The sequence below is a fragment of the Amblyraja radiata genome, chromosome 5, assembly GCF_010909765.2.
Source record: "Amblyraja radiata isolate CabotCenter1 chromosome 5, sAmbRad1.1.pri, whole genome shotgun sequence".
Taxonomy (NCBI): Eukaryota; Metazoa; Chordata; class Chondrichthyes; order Rajiformes; family Rajidae; genus Amblyraja; species Amblyraja radiata.
Genome location: NC_045960.1, coordinates 108,545,392 through 108,566,971, shown reverse-complemented (window position 1 = coordinate 108,566,971; position 21,580 = coordinate 108,545,392). Strand labels below are relative to the sequence as shown.

Sequence of the window (21,580 nt, the reverse complement as noted above, 5' to 3'; positions counted from 1 at the left end):
TCATCTATGAGAAAAATCCTCTGACCCTAACATATGGAAGGAAAATCTTAGTAAGATGGCCAAAAATCGCAGCCGTAAGTGATTTTTCAAAAAATAATGTACAGTACAAACAGGAATTGTTCAATTTTAGACTTTTAATTATATAGATGAGGAGGAATATATTATCAGTCGGTGGCGAATCTGAGGAACTCATTGCGACAGAAGGCTGTGGAGGCCAATGGATTAAAAAAAAAAAAATTTCAATAATCTTTTTATTAGAGGCAGGTACATATATTAAAAACATTTAATGTATATCATTCCTACATTACCAATATTATCAATTGATATTAACTCTGCTTCTAGTATTTTTTTTATATAGATAGAAAATAAGAAAGAGAAATAAAAAAGGGAAAAAGTATAATAAAGAAGAATGGAATAATTTACTAAAAAATACAACTTTGGAGATGAGTTTGTAAATTATAAAGTATAACTTTTCATCTGATCCTTAATTCGAATTTCAGTCAGGTTCACGTGCCGAGCCAGTCTGCCCCTTCAAGTAGTCAATGAATGGGGACTATATCCTGATAAAAAGTTTGTGTTTGTCCATTAAGACAAGTCTGATTCTTTCCAAGTGTAAGGACTCCGACATTTCCACAATCCACATTTTAATTGTGGGGGTAATAGGACCTTTCCAAAATCTTAATATTAATTTTTTCCCAATTATACTATAGTTGATAAAGTTTCTTTGGGTTGTTGTAAATGTTAGGCTTTGTTCTGATATTCCTAGTATTATTAGTTTTAAATCGGATCCAATTGAGTGTTGACAACTTTAGATATTATTCTAAAAATGTCCGTCCGGAAGCTTTTGATTTTTATACAATTTGCGAATGTGTGAGTTAGGTTAGCCTCTAAATGTTGACATTTATCACAGATAGGGGAGATATGTGGGAAGATTCTATTTAGTTTTGTTTTGGAGTAATGTAATCTATGTAGTACTTTAAATTGTATTAAAGAGTGTCTGGCATTTAATGAACAATGATGTATATGTTGTAAACTTTCATCCCAAATATCTTTCGTTATTGATTGGCTTAGTTCATTTTCCCATGTTTGTCTATATAAATCCGTCGGTGGTATCTCACTATCTAATAGAATATTATAAATATGAGATATTCATTTATCTGTATTAGGATGTTTATTCAAACAATCATCAAGAATTTCTGGATCTCTAGTTCTAATGTTTTGGGTATTTGTTTTAACATAATCTCTAAGTTGTAAATATCTAAAAAAAATCATTTGAGTGGAGTCCGTAAGTCTGTTGTCGTTCCGGAAATGAAAGAAAGATGCCTTTCTTATAAAGTTGTCCCATCCTTTTAATTCCATAATTTTTCCATTGTATAAAACCTTTATCCAACATAGAATGTTTAAATGGATTGTTCACAATGGGGAGATAGTGATAAATTATCCAATTTTAAGGTATTTAATTGTTTCCAAATTCGCATACCACTGTATATTATAGGATATTATGGATATTTTTAAGGTGCAGATTGGCAGATTCTTGATTAGAACGAGTGTCAGGGGTTATAGGGAGAAGGCAGGTGAATGAGGTTAGGAGAGAGAGATCAGCCATGATTGAATGGTGGAGTAGACTTGATGGGCCAAATGGCCAGATTCTGCTCCTTGAATTTATGAACAAGTCTTTTTAAAATTGAACTCTTTCCGTACAAAAATTGACAAACTAGTCTCAAGGGTGCTGATTTGTTACTGGTAGGTTTGGTACATAATAATTAGTGCATATTTATCCATTAAAAATGTTTCCTCTGAGTAAACAATGAGGACAAACGCAATGAGTTTGTCAACTGAGAAACATTTAAGTATCTCAGAAATTAGCAGTTACACTCTCATTCTCGTAGGAGCAAAGTACTGCAGGTGCTGCTTTATACCAAAGATGGGCACAAAGTGCTGGAGTAACTCAGCGGGACAGGCAGCAGCTCTGGAAAGGATAGGTGACGTTTCAGTTCGCAACGCTTCTTCAGTCAAAAGGTCTTGACTCGAATTGTCACTTACCCTTTCTCTCCTGAGATGCTGCCTGACCCGCTGAGTTACCCCAGCACTTTGTGTCTATCCTCTCATGCTCTTTCATCCCAGTGTAGTGGGAACCATTTTCCAATGCCAGCATATGGGGACCTTGACATGCCAACTATACCAGACCCCGGTCCCCACTCCCAACAAGGGAAATGAGCAGCCCTGCTTGGTGGGAAGGGAAGAGAAGAGGACCAAGCGCACCCATTGCTCAGTGGTCCCTACTCCCAATGAGGAACCAACTCCACTCCATCTCTTCCAATAGACCCCACTCCCAAATAGTGAAAGGCCTGGATAGAGTGAATGTGGAGAAGATGTTTCCACTAGTGGGAGAGTATAAGGCTAGAGGTCATAGCCTCGGAATAAAAGGACATACCTTTAGAGAGCAGATGAGGAGGAATTTCTTTAATTAGATGGTGGCGAATCTGGAATTCATTGCCACAGAACGTTGTGGAGGCCAAGTCAATTGATATTTTTAAGGCGCAGATTGACAGATTTTTGACAGGGGAGTGTGGCGTTGTGGGGGGGGGGGCGCATTGTGTAGGTGCGTGGGCGGGGGATTGTGGGTGGGAGGGGTTGTGGGGGGATATGTATGGGAAGTGGGGGGGGGGGTAAGGGGTGTGTGTGGGGGTAGGTGTGGGCAGGGGAGGTTTGTGGGAGAGGGGTGCGTGTGGGCAGGGGAAGGGTTGTGAGGGGTGTGTGGAAAGGAGGGGTGTGTGAGAGGGGGGTTGGGGTGTGGGGGGGGAGGGGTGTGGGGCAGGGGAAGGGTGTAGGGACAAGTTGGAGAGCTCGGAGAGAAGACGGGGGAAGAGAGTGCGGTATTACGGATGAGGGGGGCAGGAGTCAGCGAGGGGGACCAGAAGGTTTGTGTTGGGGGTGTGATGGGAACTCACAGCGGGCGCACGGCTGTGGACTCAGCCACGCCTGCGGGGCTTTATTCTCCAGCAGGTACCGGAAGGGGCGTTACCTTCATGGTGACTGACAGGAGGGAAGACCAATCTGCTGATCTCATGATATTTCTAAACCTTCATAACTTTTCTAATATTCCACCGATCGGAACAAAACTTGGGGCGATCGGTGCAGAGCAGAACGGTGAGTAAGATGGCGGAAAAATCCAAGCAATATAGGCAGGCGGTTTTGTGCAAATTTATTTACAACGAAGACCGTAAGTGGTCAAGTAAGTGGTTTTAGTAATAGTATAGAAGATATTCGTAACTTATCTGCCCTGTGGTCAACTTTACAAACGAGTCACTATTTTGTGGTGAACCTCCTTAAAGAGAAGAGAAAACCCCAGTTTCGAAGGAGAGGGCTGAGGGAGAAACTTTTAACGTTTGAAAGTCTGAAGAAGGGTCTCGACCTGAAACATCACCCATTCCTTCTCTCCAGAGACGCTGCCCGTCCCGCTGAGTTATTCCAGCTTTTTGAGTAGTGTGTCACGTTTAGCGTTTCTTATCCTTGGAGTCTGCAGTCACCTTGGACTTCCTCCAGTTGGGTCTTCTACACCTCTCGTCGATGCTGGGAATACACTCCAAGTTCCACACCTGATCACTCTTGGCCGGAGGGTAAACTGCCTTCACATAGTGGCGGATCAGCTTCAGACGCACTGGGTCCAGTTGCTTCTTGTTACACGCCCCCGAATGGTTGTATTGCACTCTCAGGTTTTCGGACGTAAACAGCTCAGGGAAGATCCTGACCAGAAGCCGGGCGCACAAATTCACGACCGACAGACTGTCCTGGACTATGTCCTTTAGATCCTCGGTGGACAGTAGATGCTTGGTGGCCACAGGGAAGTCGACAGTGGGGACGTTGAGTTGTTGGAGGGGGACTTTGCAGAAGTTTCGGTTGTAGCGTTCTGCCCGGTCTTGTGCTGCCTGTGGTTGCGGTTGAACGGAGTCCTCCTTGGCCTGCTCTGGCTGGGTTGCTGCAAGCATCTGCTCTTCCTTCACTCCTTCGCTGTAGGAGATGGACTTCTTTATCTGCTGGTCATAGACACGCCGATCCTCCAAGCGGCGGCATCGTTGATCCAACTTGGGCACAAACTGTTGGTTCCAGGCCTTCTCACGTTTGGCCCTGGGGCAAATCAGCTGCACGTAGTGGCGGATGAGCTTGATCCTCACGGGGTCCAGTTGCTTCCTGCCCAGAGTCCCGCTGCAGTTGTACTGCTGCCTCAGATTCTCCGGTGTGAAGAGCTCGGGGAAAAACTGCACTAACAGGCGGGAGGCAAAGTTGCCGAAGGACCGGCTTTTCTTGTAGATGTTCTTCAACTGGTGTCTATCGAGGATGTGTTGCGGGCAGGGCACCTCAAAGTCCGGAGCAGGTATCTCCAACCGGTTGAAGTCCACGGGCTTCAGCCAGAACTTCTTCAACCAGAGCGTGGACCTTTCGAAGTTCTCTTGGCTGCCCACCATTGAGGCATTGGAGGTCCCAATGCTCTCGTCCCTCTGCCTGTCCGAGTCGCTGTCATCAGAGTGGATGCACTCCAGCTCCTGGTCGAGCCGTTGCTCCACCAGCTCCGTCCATGCCTCCTCGTCCCGCACCTCAGGGTAGTAGATCTCACAGTATCTCCTCACCACCTGCATCTTCTGGGGGTCCAGGGCTTGCTTGCCCGGAGAGCCGCGGCAGCTGTACTGCGACGCCAAGCGCCTGAAGTCGAAGAGCTCCGGGAAGAGGCGGTGGAGGAGCAAGGCAGCAAATTCACCGGGCGACGAGGCCTCCTCTAGGTACTCACTGATCTCCTGGGCTTCCAGCACCAAGTCCGAGTTGACGCTGCTGGGGGAGTCCAAGGACAGGGCTTCCTCATGCGGGTTGTCCTCCACATGGCTGTTAGACTGGGTTTTCCCCAAGACATGGTCTTCCCGGTCGATGCTGACCACCTTGGAGATCTGCAGACTGCTCTCCATCTCCCTCTGTGTCCAGAAGCTGTTGAAGAGGTCGTTGAGCTGCGGGAGGCAGTCCGCCCTCCACACGTCGCCATTCCCGCCCGACGGGTAGCAAACCTCCACGTAGTTTCGGATGAGCTGGAGGTGGAGGGTGTCCAGCTTCCTCGTGGGTGTGGCGCTGCACGCTCGGCAACCTGTGTCAGCCTGGTCTTCGGCCAAGAGCTCTGGGAAGAGCTGGAGGAGCAGGCGGCAGGAGAGGTCTCCCGGGGATGAGCTCTGCTCCAGGAGTTGCTTCAGCTCGCCGTTGTTCAGCCGGTATTCGGCTGGTGGTGGGAAGTCCAGCACCGACTCTCCTGGGCTGACGTGCCTCTTGATGCGGTCCACCTCCAGCGACAGCAGGTCGATCTTGCTGTGGAGCTGGGTCATGGTGGAGTTCAGTGTGTTGAGGGTAAAGAACATCTTGTGGATCAGGGAGTAAGGGGTGGGCTCGGCTCCAGTGGCCTGGGGCAACAGGTTGCTAGAGTAGTTCTTGTGGCCGTCGGTTAGGTGGTGTTGCTGGAGGAGGCTGTTGAGGAAGCCTCCTTCAGTGGCCGACTGCTGCTCTCCCTTTAGCAGGCTCCGTCGGTCCGAGATCTTGTGCGTGATGCCGTACAGGGGCTTCCCGAAGGAGGGTCCAGCCCGCACAGTCTCGTTGTTCCCCAGCAACGGAGCATCGCTGGTTTCCCTCATCCTGCTTGTACCCTCCAGGAACCCCTGGGAAGAGCTGGAGCTCCTCAAACTGGCAAGCATGTCCTTGGGGAAATAAAGTGAAAAAGCTTCAATGAACCTAGACCTACACAATCTTCACGTTGCTAAACATTTTAACTCCCCCTCCCATTCCCACACTGACCTGTCTGTCCTGGGCCTCCTCCCGTTGTCACCTTCCCCTAGCTAACAATGATCTATCCTACATTTTTTGGGAGCCTCATCCCCTTTGATCTCTCCTTTTTACACCTTGCCTTTCCATATCTTGTTTCCCTCTCCCCTGACTCAGTCTGAATGGTCTCGACCTGAAACGTCACCCATTCCTTCTCTCCAGAGATGCTGCCTGTTCCGCCGAGTATGAATATTGATTTCTTTAATTTCAAGTGACCCTTGCATTCCCTCTCTCTCCATCTCTCCCCCACCCTAGTCATCCTGCTAGTTTCACTGCTGTCCTGCTTAGTTTCACTGTTCCTACCCCCTCGTTATCACATTCTCCACAGCCAACAATAGACCATTGTGGGCTCCACCATTCCTTGATCATCCTTGCTGGCCTTGATTTGTTCTTTTCATACATACCCGAAACGTCACCCATTCCTTCCTTTCATTTATCATCGTTACTTTTTTGCATATCATCATATTCATTGTTCTTTATCTCTCTACATCATCGTCTATGTCTCTCATTTTCCTTATCCCTAACCAGTCTGAAGAAGGGTCTCGAACCAAAACGTCACCCATTCCTTCTCTCCAGACATACTGCTTGTCCCACCGAGTTACTCCAGCATTTATTGTCTATCTTCTCATACTTGCAGCCACTGGTTCCCAATATTCACTGAAGCTTGACACAAAATGCTGGAGTAACTCAACGGGACAGGCAGAGTCTAGAGATATGGAAGAGTAAGATGTGAAAAGGACAGATCAAAGCAGATGCTGCTCATGGAAATGTACAATGGTCATTGTTGGCTGAGGGGAAGGTGACAACGTGGAAACAAACAGTAAAATTAATCAGAAGGATAGTGAAACTAGTCAGAGAACTAGGGTGGGGGAGGGATGGAGAGAGAGGGAAGACAAGGCTTGTATGAAGTTAGAGAAGAAATATTCATACCGCTGGGGTGTAAACTGCCTAAGCGAAATATGAGGTGCTGTTCCTCCAATTTGCATTTGGCCTGGAGGAGTGTATAAGGTCAGCTATATGATTTTACCATTGTACGCAAAACAAAGCATTTCACTGTACCAAGGTACATGTGACAATAAAGTATAATTGAATCATTGATTATATTTAATCGTGACAGCCAAATAAAAAAAGTTCTGGATAGAACAGATGTAGAGAGGATGTTTCCACTAGTGGGAGAGTCTAGGACCACAGATCCTCAGAATTAAAGGACGTGTCTTATGAAAGGAGATGAGGAGGAATTTCTTTAGTCAGAGGGTGGTGAATCTATGGAATTCATTGCCACAGACGGCTGTGGAGGATGTCAATAGGTATTTTTAAGGCAAGGTTTGACATATTCTTGAGTAATACGGGTGTCAGGGGTTATGGGGAGAAGGCAGGAGAATGGGTTTGAGAGGGAAAGATCGATCAGCCATGATTGAATGACGGAGTAGACTTGATGGGCTAAATTACCTAATTCTGCCCCTGTGTCTTATGAACATGAGGAAGTAACACACACCAGTGTTAAACGTAGAAATAAAGAACTGCAGATGCTGGTTAACAAAAAAAGACTGGAGTAACTCAGCGGGCGAAGCAGCATCACTGAAGGATATGGATGGGTGATGTTTCGGGTCGGGACCCTCCTTACAACTGATTGTGGTGGGGGAATGAAAGCTGGATGAGAGTTGAGGGCAGGACAAATTCTGGCAAGTAATAGGAAGAGACTGCATTTGTTTGTGTCAAAGATCATTAAGACTAAAAGATCTTTGTACGGTTAAAATACATTGCAATGTTCATGATCCACATGAAGTCTTAGGGGTGCTGTCTGTGTGGAGTTTACATGTTCTCCCCATGACAATGTGTGTTTTCTCCGGGTGCTCTCACACAGGCACGGAAATTGCTATCAAAATATGGGGGGGACAGGGGGGACACAATTTCTTGGCGGCCCCACGCGCATACGCACACTCACACGCGAGGCTTCGGAGGCTCAATCCAGCGCTAAATACAGCACAACTCTGCCTGTCTCGCCGGGGTAACCTACAGCCCTGCCTGGACTAACGGGACACCAGCGCTGCTTCCCCGCGCTGGCTGTACACCTTGGCCATATTTCCCGCAAGCCCAGGCAGGGCTGTAGGTTAACCTGGCAGGACAGGCAGAGTTGAGCTGGGTTTAGCGCAGCTTCTCTGCGCTGGCTGTGGGCCTGGAGGCACAGCTCCCGTCTGACTCCCGAATTCTCTGGCCACCCCCGGGCGTGGAGGGGGGGTGGGGGGACACTCGAGTGGGGACGGGACAGCGCCGGAGAGCCGGGATCGATCCTGGCTGCGGATCAGGTCTGTGCCAAGAATGTTTTGGCACGTCTCCCTCCTCCAATCACCGCGCTGAATTATCATGTCCCGCCCCCTTTGCCTGCTGACCGACGTCTCTATCGTCCATCAGCAGTCCCACCCCCACTGTCTCGCGGAAAGCGGAGATTTCACCGGGTTTTAAAATACGGATTACATAAAATGTGGGGAGGGACGGGACTGTCCCCCACCTCTCAAAACGGGGGGGACGTGTCCCACCTGTTCCACCCCGCCCCCCCGGGATTTCCGCCCCTTGCTCTCACACTTCAATGACGTATAGCTTTGTAGGTTAATTTAGTTTTGGTAAAATTGTCTCCATTGTGTAGGATAGTGCTGGTGTACGGGGTGATCGCTGCTCGGTGCAGACTCGGTGGCCAGAGGGCCTGTCTCCGTGCTGTATCTCTAATAGAAACTATGGAGAGCTGACCATTTGGGTCGGGACCCTTCATCAGACTGATTGGTTAGTTTAGGTTAGTTTAGAGATACAGCGCAAATCCACACCAACCAGCGATCCCCGTACATTAGCACCACATTACACACTAGGGACAATTTACAATCTTTACCAAACCCAATTAATCTACAAACCTGTACATCTTTGGAGTGTGGGAGGAAACCAGGGAACCCAGAGAAAACCCATGCGGTCACAGGGAGAATGTACAAACTCCGTACAGGCAGAACCAGTAGTCAGGATGGAACCCGGGTCTCCGATGCTGTGAGGCAGCAACTCTACCGCTGCACCATCGTGACGCCCATGTTTGTGGTGATAGTGGTGGGGCAATAAAAGATGGAAGAGAGGTGAGGCCAGGACAAAGTCAGGCAAGTGATAGGTGGATGCTGCATTTGTTCGTGTCAAAGAGCATTAAGATGAAAATAACTTTGTACGGTTAAACTAGATTGCAGTGTGGATGACATTACCTCACAGTTAAGTCTTCTCCATTTATAGATGATGGGGCTTTCATGGTCTATGGTCGTCTCACCAAAACCATTGTGTATCTGTTTCCGTTTTAGTGCGTTGGGTACAATGCTGTTTTCTGCAGCTGTGTCTGGGCTAAAACCACCCTCATCTTCATCATCTTCCATCTTTACTTCGGTCTTGACCACCTCAATATTAACGTCTGTTACTGCAAGAGAGAGAGAGAGAGAGACAGAAAGCACCAGCCCATTATTCTTATCATTCCACTATAAGGGCGGCACAGTGGCACAGCAGTGGAGTTGCTGCCTTACAGTGCCAGAGCCCCGGGTTAGATTCTGACTACGGGTGCTGTCAGTACAGAGTTTGTACATTTGTGACCTGCATGGGTTTTCTCCAAGCTCTTCGGTTTCCTCCCACACTCCAAAGATGTACAGATTTGTAGGTTAATTGGCTTGGTATAAATGTAAATTGTCCCTAGTGTAAATAGGATAGTTTTAATGTGCGAGGATTGCTGGTTGGCGCAGACCCGATGGGCCGAAGGGCCTGTTTCCACGGTGTATAATAATAATAATAATAATAATAATAATAATACATTTTATTTGCGGGCGCCTTTCAAAGTCTCAAGGACACCTTACAGAAAATTAACAAGAGAGAAAAAACATATATTTGGAGTAAAATAAATAATAAGGACATCACCAATACACAAATTAAAGACAGAATTCGCTCCAAAGACAAAAAATCAAAAACACAATGTGAAGAGAGAGCAGCGGCAGCTAAAGCGCGCCAGCGTCCACTCTCCCTTCCGACAGCCATCTTGGACACAAACTAACATATTCACATTACACACAAAAAAATCATCCCCCCACAATGGATACCACTGTGGGGGAAGGCAAAATGTCCAGTCCCCATCCCCAGTTCTCCCAAAGTCAGGCATATTGAGGCCTCCGCTATTGCCTCTACGGAGGCCCGATGTTCCTGGCCGTTCTGGCCGGGTGCTGTTGCCCCGGCGTCGGGAGAGTCCTTTCAGCGGCTGGGCCACCTGGAACGGCCGCTTCCTAACTGGGGACCGCGGCTTCCGAAGCCGACAGGGCCGCGCCGGTTTGGAGCTCCCAGGCTCCCGATGTTAAAGTCGGCGCCGCCCGCTCCGTTCCGCAGACCCGCAGCCCGGAGGTGTTGATCTCGGCGGTCACAGCTCACCGGAGCTCCAGCGCGTCGATCCAGCGCGGCGACCCAGGCAAGGCATCGCCCGCTCCGCTCCACGATAGCGCTCCAGCGCTGTGCTGCCACCGAAGCTGAAGGTGCTGGGCGGTCCCCGGCAGGAAACGGCGCTCCACGCCCGCTGGTAGGCCACGAGGACGGGTCGACGGGGCAGCCCGGAGAAAAAGCTGCCTCACCGACCAGGTAGGGACCTAGAAATATTATTACCCCCTACCCCCCACATTAAAAAGACTATCTCTCCCACAAACAGGGCACAGGACTAACTAAAACTGCAAAAAAAAAGTGAATTAAACGGACGGCTGCTGGTTAGCAGCCATTCCCCAAGATGGCTCCTCCCACCTGAACTAAACTATATTACTAAACTAAACTATAACATGCATTTATTTCTCAGTTATATCCATTATTGAATTCAGATTTCACTTCACTCTGATGCCTCGTAGAAAGTCTACAGTGGAGGCTTTGTAAGTTGAGTTTAGTTTATTGTCACGTGTACCGAGGTACAGTGAAAAGCTTTTATGTTGCGTATCGTCCAGTCAGGGGAAAGACTATACATGATTACAATCGATCCATTTACAGTGTAGTCACACAGCGTGGATACAGACCCTTCACCCAAATTGCCCACACAGACCAACATGCCTCAGGTGCTGTCTATGTTTGGAGTTTGTACATTGACTTGTGTGGGTTTTCTCCAGGATCTCCGGTTTCCTCCCACAATTCAAATATGTTTGTAGTTAACTACAGGTTTGTAGGTTAATTATCTTCAGTAAAGATTGCAAATTGTCCCTACGTCTCAGGTTCCTATTAGGAGCTGCCAGAGGAGGTAGTTGAGACGGGGACTATCGCAACGTTTAAGAAACAATTAAACAGGTGCTTGGATAAGACAGGTTTGGAGGGAAGTGGGCCAAACGCAGGCAGATGGGACAAGTGTGGATGGGACATGTTGGTCGGTGTGTGCAAGTTGGGCTGAAGGAATAAAGATGGAATAAAAGTGAAATTATGATGTTAAAACCCCAAGACTCGGCACATCTGTTAAAATTTCCCTTTAAAATTGCAACAGAAAAATTCAAGTATTTGGGTATCCAAATTACTAGAAAATATAAATCACTATTTAATGCAAATTTTATGCCTTTATTAACTAAATTGAATGCGTTGAATCAATTCTGGAAACCCCTGCCGATGTCTTTAATAGGCAGAATAAATGCTATAAAAATGATTTTTCTACCACAAATATTATATCTATTTCAATCAATACTTACCAAATAATTTCTTAAAAAAATTAGATTCCAATATTAGAAACTTCATATGGGACTACAGATCACACAGAATCCAAAGAAAACACCTGTGTAAACCTAAAGAATCTGGGGAATTGACACTTCCGAACTTTTTATACTACTACTGGGCAGTACATATTAAAAACATAATTTATTGGTTGGACAGCTCTGCCCAACAGGTAGAATGGATAAGAATGGAGAAAGAGGATTGCTCTCCTTTTAATATAGGAGCGATCCTCTTCTCCCCGATAAAATTAAACAACACAATATATAAGAAGAACCCAATTATCCACAACACAATTCGAATTTGGAAACAAATAAAACTAACTTTGAAATTAAGAAACTTATCGCTTTTATCTCCAATAGTAAATAATCCCTCATTTAAACGATCTCTCACTGACAAAACGTATACCTATTGGGAAAGATTAGAAATTAAAAGGATTGGAGACTTGTATCAAATGGGAACATTTTTATCATTTCAACAATTACAATTAAAATACAACTTGAAAAATAACCAATACTTTAAATACCTTCAAATTAGAGATTATTTAAAAAAACACATACAAGGATATCAAATTCTAACTCTAGATTTATTAGATGAAGCAATGAATATTAAGGCAGATTCATGCAATTTAATATCATACATATAATATCATTTTAAATATAGAATCACCATCGACAGAGGCAATCAGAGCAGATTGGGAACGAGAATTACAGATTAAAATTTCGAAAGAAACATGGAAAAAATACCTGATACATAAATGTTCGATTAATGCAAAACATAATTTAATTCAATTTAAAATTTTACATAGATTATACTACTCGAAAACTAGACTGAATAAAATCTATCCAAATATCTCTCCCATCTGTGATAAATGCTTATCTGAGAATGCCACTATAACACATTCTTGTCTCCTGTATAAACCTTAATATATTCTGGAATGAAATTTTTACAAAACTATTTAATAGAAGACTTGAACCTAATACAGAAATGATTATCTTTGGATCAATGGACGATGGGAATCAGCTAAATAAGTTTCAAAAATCTCTACTTAGTTATGGTTTAATAATGGCAAAAAAACTCATGCTTAAATGTTGGAAAAATGCGCCAATGCCAACGCTCAAAATGTGGATTTCAAACATGTTGGAAACGGCATCTCTTGAAGAAATGTGACTCCTTCTAGCAGGTAAAGTAGACCAATTCTTATTGATTTGGTCTCCTTTTATAGACTTCTTACAAGCATATGGTGCAACAAAACCATAGAAATAAAATGTTTCAGAATTAGGTGACGGGTGGTCAGGAACATTAAATAGGTATATCGCTTTCAATCTCCTTTTTGCTTTTTTCCCCTCTATTTCGTCTCTTTTTCTTTCTCTTTCTACTTCTTCTTTCTTCTTTCTTGCTATCTTTCTATTTCACGCACTACTCTATGTCAATCTCTCCTTTTCTATTCTTTCCTTCCTTATTCCTGTTTTATTATTAAATTAAAAATAAGAAGTTGTATATGAAATGTAATATGTCAACAAGTATTAGGTACTGTGGTACCACATTATTGTATTTACTTCTAACAAAAAAAAAGAAAAAAAAAGTTGGGCTGAACTTTTCCACGATGTATGACTCTATGTAAAAAAAGCTTTTCACTTTACCTCATGAAACTTGACAATAATAAACCTAAAGCCAGTACAAAGAAAGACTAATGAAACTGCATGTTACTTTGAGCTCTTACAAATAAAAGGAGTCTGAAAATAAAGCCATTCATGTCTTTGCCTCATTATCCATGCCCACACATTACCGAGTCTCTCAATGAGAATACCATATAATAACCATATAACAATTACAGCACGGAAACAGGCCATCTCGACCCTTCTAGTCCGTGCCGAACACGTATTCTCCCCTAGTCCCATATACCTGCGCTCAGACCATAACCCTCCATTCCTTTCCCGTCCATATAACTATCCAATTTATTTTTAAATGATAAAAACGAACCTGCCTCCACCACCTTCCCTGGAAGCTCATTCCACACAGCCACCACTCTCTGAGTAAAGAAGTTCCCCCTCATGTTACCCCTAAACTTCTGTCCCTTAATTCTCAAGTCATGTCCCCTTGTTTGAATCTTCCCTACTCTCAGTGGGAAAAGCTTATCCACGTCAACTCTGTCTATCCCTCTCATCATTTTAAAGACCTCTATCAAGTCCCCCCTTAACCTTCTGCGCTCCAAAGAATAAAGCCCTAACTTGCTCAACCTTTCTCTGTAACTTAGTTGCTGAAACCCAGGCAACATTCTAGTAAATCGCCTCTGTACTCTCTCTATTTTGTTGACATCCTTCCTATAATTAGGCGACCAAAATTGTGCCCCATACTCCAGAATTGGCCTCACCAATGCCTTGTACAATTTTAACATTACATCCCAACTTCTATACTCAATGCTCTGATTTATAAAGGCCAGCACACCAAAAGCTTTCTTTACCACCCTATCTACATGAGGTTCCACTTTCAGGGAACTGTGCACAGTTATTCCCAGATCCCTCTGTTCACCTGCATTCTTCAATTCCCTACCATTTACCAATGTCCGAAAATCTCTATTTTCTCTCTGCCCTTGCTTGGCACGAGTCCCATTACATCAAAAAACTCCTTTTCATTGATTCCATCTGCACCTCACCCTGCCTCGGCAAGGCCAGCAGCATAATCATGGAGGACTCGCACCCTGGCCACTCCCACTTATCCACTCTCCCATCGGGCAAAAGGTGTAGAAGTGTGAAAACGCACACCTCCAGATTCAGGGACAGTTTCTTCCCAGCTGTTATCAGAAAACTGAACCATCCTATCAACAACTAGTGAGCAGTCCTGAGCTACTATCTACCCCATTGAAGAACCTCTGACGATCTTTGATCGAACTTTACTGGCTTTACCTTGCACTAAATGTTATTCACGTTATTCCCTTCAACGTGTATCTGTACACTATGGATGGTTTAATTGTAATCGTGTATAGTCTTTCCGCTGACTGGTTAGCACGCAACAGAAGCTTTTCACTGTACCTCGGTACATGTGACAATAAACTAAACTCATTATTCTCCTCATCAAAAACAATGTGTGTAAAGGGATTTACCAGTGTCTTCATTTTCCAATTCTTCATCCTTGCTGACTGAAGGGTTTAGACCTCTGAACGTTGTTCTGAAGTCACTCTCATCGTCTTTTTCTGTGTTCATTGTAAACCTGCAATAAAGAATTCCACAGATAAACGGCAACTTCGTTCAGTTCAGTTTATTGTCAGGTGTACCGAGGTACAGTGAAAAGCTTTTGTTGTGTGCTAACCAGCCAGCGGAGTGGCAATACAAGACAATACCCCCCCGCGTGGGTTTTCTCCGGGTGCTCTGGTTTCCTTCCACACTCCAAAGACATGCGGGCTTATAGATTAATTGTCTTTGCTAAAGATTGTAAATTGTTCCTAGTGTGTAGGAATAGTGTTAGTGTGCGGGGATCGCTGTTTGTCTCGGACTCGGTGGGCCACAGGGCCTGTTTCTGCGCTGTATCTCTAAACTATACTAAACAGCCCTAAATTTTCCACATGGAAACTCTTCAGAAATTAATCAATTAAAATGAATTACAAACGTCAATGGGCATAGAACTACTGCTGAACAGATCTGTCCAAGACCGCAAGAAACTGCAGAGTTGTGGATGTAGCCCAGTCCATCACAGACCAGCCTCCCCCCCCACCCCACCCCCTCCCATCGATTCCATCTGCACTTCATGCTACCTCGGGAAAGCAGACATCATCAAAGACTTGTCCCACTACGGTCATTCCTTCTTCTCCCCGCTCCCGTCTGGCAGAAGGTACAGAAGCTTGAAAGTGCACACCACCAGGAACAGTTTCTTCCCCTCTGTTATCAGACTTCTGAACGTTCCTTCCATAAGCTAGGGTACTGTCCGATTCACCTCTACCCCATTGTGGACATTGGACTTTGTCTATGGAACTGATGCGCTGCAATGCTGAGAACTATATTCTGCACTCTGTATCTTCCCTTCATACCTTTAGAATGGAGATTAAAATAATGTCTTTAGTCAGGGGGTGGTGAATCTGTGGAATTCATTGCCACAGACGGCTGCGGAGGCCAAGTCAATGGATACTTCTAAAGCGGAGAATGATATTCTTGAGTAGTGTGCGTGTCAGGGGTTACGGGGAGAAGGCAGGAGATTGGGGTTGAGAGGGAAAGATAAATCAGCCATGATTGAATGGCGGGGTAGACTCGATGGGCCGAATGGCCAAATTCTACTCCTTTCACATGACCTTATGAACTTATTTGATCTATCTATTGGACTTGAGTTTGACTTGATTGTAGTTATGTATGGTGTTATCTGATCTGAGTGAATAGAATGCAAAACACAGCCTGTGCAATGGTCACGTAACAGTAATAAATCTAAACTTGCTCTCAGTGCATCTCAAGATTTCAGGGTGCCTGACAACAGTAAATAACATCAAAACTGTTGCCTGAGCTGTCTAAAGATGTCAGCACAGTGGTCAGGCGACCACATTAAATGCATTCCTTGAAAATGATTTCCAATGAAATCTGAAACAAATCTGCTGTTGTTTCTTGGTCTCAGGCAACAATGGCAGAGTTAAATAATTGAATAGAGATAAATAACTAAAGATAAATAAATAAATCGCTTAATCAATCAATTAATGGATGGATAGATAAACAAATTAGTTATCTGAAGAAGGGTTTCGGCCTGAAACGTTGCCTATTTCCTTCTCTCCATAGATGCTGCTGCACCTGCTGAGTTTCTCCAGCATTTTTGTGTACCTTCGATTTTCCAGCATCTGCAGTTCCTTATACAATTAGTTATTTTGTTCTTTTGAAACTATTTTCTTTTGAGAGAAAAACTTTATTTTCTCTACTTAATCTGTACTTAAGTTGCTGCCTGTTTTTGTGTCTGTTTGTGCGTGTCTGTGCACGCCTGTGCGTGTTTGTCTGTCTATGTGTTTATGCGAGTGTGTGTCTGTATGTGAGTGAGTGTGTGTGTGTGTATGTGAGTGTGTGTGCGAGTGTGTGTCTATGTGAGTGTGTGAGTGTGTGTGTATCTGTATGTGAGTGTGTGTATGTGTGTCTATGTGAGTGTGTGAGTGTCTGTATGTGAGTGTGTGTGTGTATGTGAGTGTGTGTCTGTATGTGAGTGTGTGTGTGTGTTTATGTGTGTGTGTGTGTGTCTGTATGTGAGTGTGTGTGTGTGTATGTGTGTGTGTCTGTGAGTGTGTCTGAGTGAGTGTGTCTGTATGTGAGTGTGTGTGTCTGTATGAGTGTGTGTCTGTATGTGAATGTGTGTGTGTGTGGGTGTCTATGTGAGTGAGTGTGTGTGTGTCTGTGAGTGTGTGTGTCTGTGAGTGTGTGTGTGTCTGTGAGTGAGTGTGTGTGTCTGTGAGTGTGTCTGTATGTGAGTGTGTGTCTGTGAGTGTGTGTGTCTGTATGTGAGTGTGTGTGCGTCTGTATGTGAGTGTCTGTATGTGAGTGTGTGTGTCTGTATGTGAGTGTGTGTGTGTCTGTATGTGAATGTGTGTGTGTGTGTGTCTGTATGCGAGTGTGTGTGTTTGTGTGTGTGTGACCTTTCATGTGACGCTGCCTGTGAGTGATCACGATTCGTGCTGCGGGCTAAATGCAGAGCTGGAGGCGGGCTGGTTCTGTGACCGCCCCGACTGGCAGCGGGAGGGGAGGGGGAGAGAAAGAGAGGAGAGGAGGAATAGAGGAGATTTCTGACTGCGCGGGGGAGGGGGAAGAGAAGGAGAGTGAGAGACAAGGGGAGAATACGAGTAAGAGAGAGGGGTAGAGGGAGAGTGAGAGGGTGAGGGGGAGGGTGAGGGAGCCGACTGCACTGTGATCACAAACTGATGGCAGGAGCGGGTGAAATGCGAAGGGAAGCCGATGCCGTGACACGTAGTGCGTGGCGCCATGAGGCTGCGGGACGTGTCGTTGGTCGCACACAATCCTCTGTCTCTGGCCCCTGAAAGGTGCATCGGAGCGGGGCCGACACTTACCTGCTGCACACCTGCCCCACAGTGGGTGGGTGAGGACGGGCGGGCGGGAGCTCCCTGTAGCGCAGCGATCACTGTCTCTGTGTTTGCCTCTCGCTCTGCGTGGTTTTTTTCCTCCGTGGTTTCCGCTCCGTGAGTTTGTGTCATTTCCGCTGCCTTGGGAGGGAGGGAAGGAGGGAGAGAATGAGGGAAAGAAAGAGACGAAGGGAGGGAAGGAGGGTGAAAGGAGAGAGTGGTAGGGAAGGAGAGAGAGACGCATGGAGAGAGATGGAGTCAAGAGTGTTTTATTGTAATTTGTCCCAGATGGAACAATGAAATGATTACTTGCTGCAGTACAACAGAATATGTAAACATAGTACACTGTAAACAAGTGAGTTTATTGTCATGTGTCCCTGCATAGGACAATGAAATTCTTGCTTTGCTTAAGCACACAAAAAATAGTAGGCATTTACTACAAAACAGATAAATGTGTCCATATACCATGATATAAATATATACACACATGAATAAATAAACTGGTAAAGTGCAAATAACAGAAAGTGGTTATTAATAATCAGAGTTTTGTCCAAACCAGGTTTAATAGCCTGATGACTGTGGGGAAGTAGCTATTCCTGAACCTGGTTGTTGCAGTCTTCAGGCTCCTGTACCTTCTGCCTGAAGGTAGCAGGGAGATGAGTGTGTGGCCAGGATGGTGTGGGTCTTTGATGATACTGCCAGCCTTTTTGAGGCAGCGACTGTGATAAATCCCCTCGATGGAAGGAAGGTCAGAGCCGATGATGGACTGGGCAGTGTTTACTACTTTTTGTAGTCTTTTCCTCTCCAGGGCGCTCAAATTGCCGAACCAAGCCACGATGCAGCCGGTCAGTATGCTCTCGACTGTGCACCTGTAGAAGTTAGAGAGAGTCTTCCTTGACAATCCGACTCTCCGTAATCTTCTCAGGAAGTAGAGGCGCTGATGAGCTTTTTTGATAATTGTGTTAGTGTTCTCGGACCTGGAAAGATCTTCAGAGATGTGCACGCCCAGGAATTTGAAGTTCTTGACCCTTTCAACCATCGACCCGTTGATATAAATGGGGCTGTGGGTCCCCCTCCTACTCCTTCCAAAGTCCACAATCAGTTCCTTGGTTTTGCTGGTGTTGAGGGCCAGGTTATTGCGCTGGCACCATATGGACAGTTACTCGATCTCTCTTCTGACTCATCCCCATCAGTGATACGCCCCACAACAGTGGTGTCGTCAGCGAACTTGATGATGGAGTTCGCACTCTGGTTCGCTACGCAGTCATGGGTATAGAGTGAGTACAGCAGAGGGCTGAGCACGCAGCCTTGAGGTGCTCCGGTGCTGATTGTTATTGAGGCTGACACATTTCCACTAATACGAACAGACTGTGGTCTGTGGATGAGGAAGTCAAGGATCCAGTTGCAGAGGGATGCGCAGAGACCCAGTTCTGCGAGTTTGGTAACCAGTTTGGAGGGGATGATTGTGTTAAATGCCGAGCTGTAATCAATGAATAACAGCCTGACATATGAGTTTTTGTTGTCCAAGTGGTCCAGTGCGGAGTGGAGGGCCAGCGAGATCGCATCCACCGTTGATCTGTTGTGGCGGTAAGCGAACTACAGTGGGTCCATGTTTTTGTCGAGGTAGGAGTTGATTTGCTCCATGATCAACCTCTCAAAGCACGTCATCACCACCGGCGTTAGTGCCACTGGTCGATAGTCATTGAGGGACGTCACCTTACTCTTCTTGGGCACTGGTATAATTGATGCCCTTTTAAAGCAGGTGGGGACCTCAGACCTCAGAAGTGAGAGGTTGAAAATGTCCGTAAAAACTCCCGCCAGTTGGTCCGCACAGGTTTTTAGAACACGACCGGGTAAACCATCAGGACCAGGTGCTTTTCGGGGGTTCACCCCTCTGAAGGATTTCCTGACATCGGCCTCTGTGACAATATAATAAACGAGAAAAAAAAGTTCAGTGTGTGTATACACATACTCACAAATACACATATACATAGATCATATATTTACCTACACACACGTACACAAAAAAACAAAACAATAATAGTGAGATAATAACAATAGTCTGCTGAGAGATAACTTTGCCTATGTGCTGGACAGACGGGTGGATGCCTGCCTAGTCAGCTTGGAACAGGAGAAGGCCTTCAACAGGATATTGCACACGCACATGAGGGACGTGCTCTCCAAAATCAACTCCTCTGGGGGCGCCGTCCTGTGTGGTATGGTTGCCCAGCCTGCAGCTGTTCGTTTTTCACTTTTTTTTAGTGAGTTTTAGTGTTTTGTTTTCGGAATTCTAGTCTTTTTTATGTGGGGGGGTGGGGGGGAGGAAGGGGGAAACTACTTTTCAGGGTCCCTACCTGGTCGGAGAGGTAGCTTTTCTCCGGGCTGCACTTTCGACCCGTCCTCATGGCCTACCAGCGGGCCTGGAGCAGCGTTTCCTGAGGGGACCGGCCCAGAACCTCGGCTTTGGCGGCGGCGGCACAGTGCTGGAGCGCTATTGCGGAGCGGGCGATGCCTTGCCCAGGTCGCCACCCTGGAGCTCCAGTGAGCTGAAGACCGCCGATGAAACATCGTGGAGCTGTGGGTCTGGAGCGGCCAGCTGCGGCGCTGAATTTTCATCGGGAGCCTGGGATCTCTCGCTGAGATCACCAGTAGTGGAGCTCCATCCGGTGCGGCCTTGTTGGCTTCGGAAGCCGCGGTATCCGGTAAGGGAAGCAGCTGTTCCAGGTGTCCCAAGCCGCTGAGAGGATTCTCCCGACGCCGGAGCACCATCACCCGGCGAGAACGGCCTGGAACATCGGGCCTCCGTAAAGGCGACTATGGAGGCCTCAATAGGCCCGACTATGGGTGAACTGGGGATGGGGACTGGACATTGTGCCTTCCCTCATAATGGGAACCATTGTGAGGGGATGTTTTTATGTTTAAATTTCTTTATTACTGTTATGTCTATTCTTTCAGATTCAGTATCAGATTCAACTTTAATTGTCATTGTCCGTGTACAGTACAGAGACAACTAAATGCATTTAGCATCTCCCTGGAAAGCGACATAGCATATGATTTGAATAAATATTTACATTAGCATATATACAGACATAGTGTTTTTCCTGTGGGAGGAGTGTCCGGGGGGGGGGGGGGGGGGGGGGTGATTGGCAGTCACCGAGGTACGTTGTTGAGTAGAGTGACAGCCGCCGGGAAGAAGCTGTTCCTGGACCTGCTGGTCCGGCAACGGAGAGACCTGTAGCGCCTCCCGGATGGTAGGAAGGTAAACAGTCCATGGTTGGGGTGAGAGCAGTCCTTGGCGATGCTGAGCGCCCTCCGCAGACAACGCTTGCTTTGGACAGACTCAATGGAGGGGAGCGAGGAACCGGTGATGCGTTGGACAATTTTCACCACCCTCTGCAATGCCTTCCGGTCGGAGACAGAGCAGTTGCCATACCATACTGTGATACAGTTGGTAAGGATGCTCTCGATGGTGCAGCGGTAGAAGTTCACCAGGATCTGAAGAGACAGATGGACCTTCTTCAGTCTCCTCAGGAAGAAGAGACGCTGGTGAGCCTTCTTGATCAGAGTGGGTCCAAGAGAGGTCATCGGAGATGTTAACACCCAGGAACCTGAAGCTAGAAACACGTTCCACCTCCGTCCCGTTAATGTGGATGGGGGTGTGCGTGCCGCCCCTGGACTTCCTGAAGTCTACAATGAGCTCCTTGGTCTTCTTGGAGTTAAGGGCCAGGTTGTTGTCAGCGCACCATGCTGCTAGGAGCTGGACCTCCTCCCTATAGGCCGACTCATCGTTGTTGCTGATGAGGCCAATCACCGTTGTATCATCTGCATACTTGATGATGGTGTTAGTACCATATACAGGTGTGCAGTCATAGGTGAAGAGGGAGTAGAGGAGGGGACTCAGCACACAGCCCTGTGGAACGCCGGTGTTCAGTGTGAGGGTTGAAGAGGTGTGCTTGTCTAACCTAACAG

The 21,580-nt window shown here is 46.3% G+C and overlaps 2 protein-coding genes across 2 annotated transcripts in view; both read right to left on the bottom strand.

The window, feature by feature from the left end:
• LOC116973666 (BEN domain-containing protein 3-like) overlaps window positions 1-17,685 on the bottom strand; it is a 37,457-nt gene extending 19,772 nt beyond the window's left edge. Inside the window, exon 1 of the mRNA XM_033021946.1 lies at window positions 17,600-17,685. The gene's annotated coding sequence lies outside the window, so the exon portion shown is untranslated. The remainder of the gene's footprint in view (window positions 1-17,599) is intronic.
• LOC116973669 (BEN domain-containing protein 3-like) lies at window positions 3,189-17,740 on the bottom strand. Its single transcript, XM_033021949.1, has 4 exons — window positions 17,600-17,740; window positions 14,681-14,787; window positions 9,087-9,292; window positions 3,189-5,729 (listed from the first exon to the last, which is right to left on the bottom strand). Exons 2-4 carry the CDS (start codon window positions 14,778-14,780, stop codon window positions 3,498-3,500), a joined length of 2,538 nt encoding a protein of 845 aa, XP_032877840.1. The 5' UTR covers window positions 14,781-14,787; window positions 17,600-17,740; the 3' UTR covers window positions 3,189-3,497.
• Window positions 17,741-21,580: the final 3,840 nt, after the last annotated feature.